Source organism: Solanum lycopersicum, chromosome 12, assembly GCF_036512215.1.
Source record: "Solanum lycopersicum chromosome 12, SLM_r2.1".
Lineage (NCBI taxonomy): Eukaryota > Viridiplantae > Streptophyta > Magnoliopsida > Solanales > Solanaceae > Solanum > Solanum lycopersicum.
Genome location: NC_090811.1, coordinates 54,072,802 through 54,076,867, shown reverse-complemented (window position 1 = coordinate 54,076,867; position 4,066 = coordinate 54,072,802). Strand labels below are relative to the sequence as shown.

Sequence of the window (4,066 nt, the reverse complement as noted above, 5' to 3'; positions counted from 1 at the left end):
TATGGCTCCTTTTGTGAGTTCTCATGGAATGAAGTATATTTTAGTAGCGGTTGATTATGTATCTAAATGGGTGGAAGATATCGCCCTCGCAAATAATGAAGGGAAGAGTGTCAATGCGTTATTGAAAAAGAATAAATTCTCTCGATTTGGTACCCCAAGGGCAATTATTAGTGATGGGGGATCCCACTTTTGCAACAAATTGTTCAAGGGATTATTGGAGAAATATGGGGTTCGCCATAACGTGTCCACTCCTTACCATCCTCAAACTAGTGGGCAAGTTGAAGTGTCAAATAAGGAGATCAAACAGATATTGTCAAAAACAGTGAACGCTAGTAGAACGGATTGGTCAAGGAGGCTTGATGATGCTCTTTGGGCCTACCGGACAACGTATACAACTCCCATAGGTATGCCCCCATACCAACTTGTACATGAGAATGCTTTTCATCTTCCGGTTGAATTAGAGCATAAATGAAGAAGTTGAAAATGGATTGGAACGAAGCTGCAAAACAACAGTTAACTGGGTTGAATGAACTTGATGAATTTATCCTGAAAGCTTATGAAAGCTCAGCCCTTTACAAAGAAAAGATGAAGAAGTACCATGACCTAATAATTGAAAAACGAGATCTTATGGTTGTGGATTTGGTGCTTTTAAACAATTCTAGGCTGCGCTTGTTTTCGGGAAAACTCAAGTCCAAATGGACTGGCCCATACTTGATTACCCAACTATTCCCTCATGAAACAGTTGAGTTGGAAACCAAGGAGGGTGTGCGTTTTAAGGTGAATGTACAATGAATAAAAATCTATTTCGGGCATGCTGAATTGGCGAATGAAGTAATCGAGGCATGCCATCTTGATGAAGTCTGAGTAATCAAGTGTCTTCAGTCGTGCCGCGACGTTAAATCAGGCGCTGGTTGGGAGGCAACCCAATACGTTTAGTTTTCTTTCTATTAATGGTAGCATTTTCTACTAATGGGTTTTAAATTGCAGGCACATCTCTAGGATGTTATGCAGAAAATCACTCTGCAACATTCACTTACGGGTACATTGACGGACCGTCACGCTTGAGACGGACCGTCGCATGAATTTGTTGTGCCAGGTACGTTTTTCGATTATTTTCAAAATTAGGGCAACCACGACGAAACACATGACGGACCATCGTCGGGGATTCGTTGTGTCACTAACCAGCAACCCGACCTGACCCGGTTGGAAAATTTTAAAAATTTTAAACCTTTAAAAACCCCACCCTTTCATTTGAACCATTTATTTCCCTCTTTCTCTCATTCCCTCCCTTTCTAACTTCCTACCTTTGTCATCCTCTTTTCCATCAACTGATTCATATCACTTCCCCAAATCCCCAAATCCCAAAATCTCTTTTATACAGGTCGGAGTCTGCTGCTGTGGTTCTGCTCTTGATAACCAAGTGCCTCACTTGCTTGTTTTTCGCCTCTTCCCAGATATGTGTCTATGATTTCTACCAATTAACAATGCATTTTTGTTTTTGAATTACTATTAGCCTATTTCTTTTTGGTGGGTCTTTGTTTATTGATCCAATTTTGTCTGACCTAGGTTTAGAGTTCTCGAATTGCCTTATTAAAACTCGAGAAATTGGTGCTTTAGCATTGCTAGTTTGCTAGGTATTTGGGTTAGAAACATGTAGGTTAACATTTAGTATTCCGTTTGAGTCACAAGGAATGATTGTGGCTTCCTCTGTTCTATAACTGAATGATAGAACGAGACCCCAACGATGGACCGTCATACGCACGACGGACCGTCATAGGGTGTGTTCCAACACCCTACTATTTATTTTCTCTAAGTGTCCACCAACGGACATATGCGACGGACCCTCGTTCCCTCGATGGTCCGTCCTGCACAACCGTTCTGGTAGTCAGAGACCATAGTCCTAAGGGTCTCCAACTTTTTCTAAGTTTCCTCTAACGAACATCTACGACGGACCGTCATTACCACGAAGGAATATCCTGCATAATGGGTCATGACGGTCAGAGACCCTTGTCCTATGGGTCTCCACTTTTTTCTAAGTGTCCACTAACGGACATCTACTATGGAGCATCGTACCCTCGACGGTCCGTACTGCACAATCGTCATGACGGTCAGAGACCTTAGTCCTAAAGGTCTCCAATTTTTTCTAAGTGTCCTCTAACGGACATCTACGACGGACCGTCATTACCTCGATGGACCGTCCTGCACAACCGTCATGACGGTCAAAGACCCCTGTCCTAAGGGTATCCATTTTTTTCTAAGTGTCCTCTGACGGACATCTACAATGGAGCGTCGTACCCTCGACGGTCCGTCCTGCACAACCATCATGACGGTAAGAGACCCCTCTCCAAAGGGTCTCCATACTTTTTCTCAGTGCCCCACGACGGACATCTACGATGGACCATCATTATCACGACGGTTTGTCCTGCTTATCCGTCATAACTATCAGAGACTTTCCTTCTGGGGTCTCCAAATAAACATTGATGAAGTAAGACATGAGGGACCCCACGATGGTCCATCATGCTCATAACGAGCTGTCACCTGGTTCGTCGTGTTTCACTGCTACTATAGAGAAGTCATTACAGCTTTGCTCTTATGTGTATTTTGTCTAGTTTTTGCTTGTCTTGTTTACTCTTAGTACTAATAATGATTCTTTACAGGTACTATCTCTAATGGCACCAAAACAATATTGAGTTTATGCACGTGGGCGTTCAAAGTCTATCCCCCGTGTGCCCAATTGGTTGTTGGCTATGATGATGAGCTTGATCCCGAGTATGTGCCCCCGAGCGCTGCCACTGCAGCATGAGCTGCACGTGTAACCAAAGCTACGCCCAAAAAAGTGGCATCTGGCGTAGCCACTGCCTCCTAGTCTGACCAGGAGCGCACATTGACCAGCATACCTTCTGGGTCAGCTACACAACAAGAAGAAACGTCTGGTTCCTTCAGAGTTTCGTGGTCGGAGGAATCCTTCGGGTCCGCAGAAGTCTCTGCACCCGCCATGGCTGCACAGTCTGCCTCGTATGATGAGGCTGATAGTCCTGATTCCACTCCAGGCTCACCGACTGGTGTTCTCGCCCTGGTTGCCTACCTGCCCAATCGGTGGTGTGTCGACTAGTAATACCAAGTGTATTCAGACGCCATGTTTCTAAATGATTAAGGCGTCATGACACAGACCCTTACATTGGAGAGGTGCGTCCTTAAGGGAAGTCTCCCCACCATGTCAGATATCCACACTCTCTTCACCAGAAACCCACTAGAGTGGACAACTCGTTCTTTGGTCCACTACAGTGAGGAGTTAGTTCGAGAGTTTTACGCCACTAATGTGGCTACTGTTCGATCACAGATTGATAGGCGGGCTGCCCCCGCCAAACAGGCCCCACTTGAGCATGTTAGAGTACGCGACATACAGGTCGAAATCTCCCTGCCAGCCATCCACCGGTATCTGTACGGCGAGGATATGGATACCACCAGGACCTCTCTTGCTACCGAGTTTGACTACCGATGGAAAATTATTAAAGATGGCCAATTCTTGCGTGAGCCATCGCTGAGAGAGACCACGAAGAGGTGGATGGCCCGGCACTTATCTATTGATGGAGAGGGTGTCGACTGGGTAGTGGAGCCGAAGGGAGCCATCAGGAAGGCTAACTTGACCTTCACGGATAAACTTTTATGGTTGATTTTCCGCCACTGCCTCTCCCCCACGACTGCAGATAATATGGTTACGTGGGATCGCACAGTTCTGATGGCAACGATGATAGCCTGGTTTGAGGTTGACTTCTCTTGGATTCTACAGGCGGTCATGCACGAGAGTGCTTTCAAGGTCACCAATTTACCCTTTTCCATGCATGTTATTTTCCTTATGCAGGTCCGCAGGTCTTCCCATCTGGCACATTGATCAGATCAAGACTCTGCAGGGCACTGTTGATATAGGCCTCATTAGGGATGAGGCCAATAGTTGGCTTCACGCAGAGGTCCCCGTCCAAAGGGGCCACCACTTGGTGAGAATCTAGTTGATACTATAGCGCATGCTCGAGCGGCTATGCAAGCTACTTCTTCAACCACTAACACT

The 4,066-nt window shown here is 45.7% G+C and overlaps 1 protein-coding gene across 1 annotated transcript; it reads left to right on the top strand.

The window, feature by feature from the left end:
• Positions 1 to 468: 468 nt before the first annotated feature.
• On the top strand, positions 469 to 792 carry LOC138340431 (uncharacterized). Its single transcript, XM_069292159.1, has one exon. The coding sequence runs from the start codon at positions 469 to 471 to the stop codon at positions 790 to 792; it is 324 nt and encodes a 107-aa protein (XP_069148260.1).
• Positions 793 to 4,066: the final 3,274 nt, after the last annotated feature.

What these genes read in the sequence shown, in the direction of transcription:
- LOC138340431 (XM_069292159.1), top strand. Translation starts at nt 469, where the DNA reads ATGAAGAAGTTGAAAATGGATTGGAACGAAGCTGCAAAACAACAGTTA.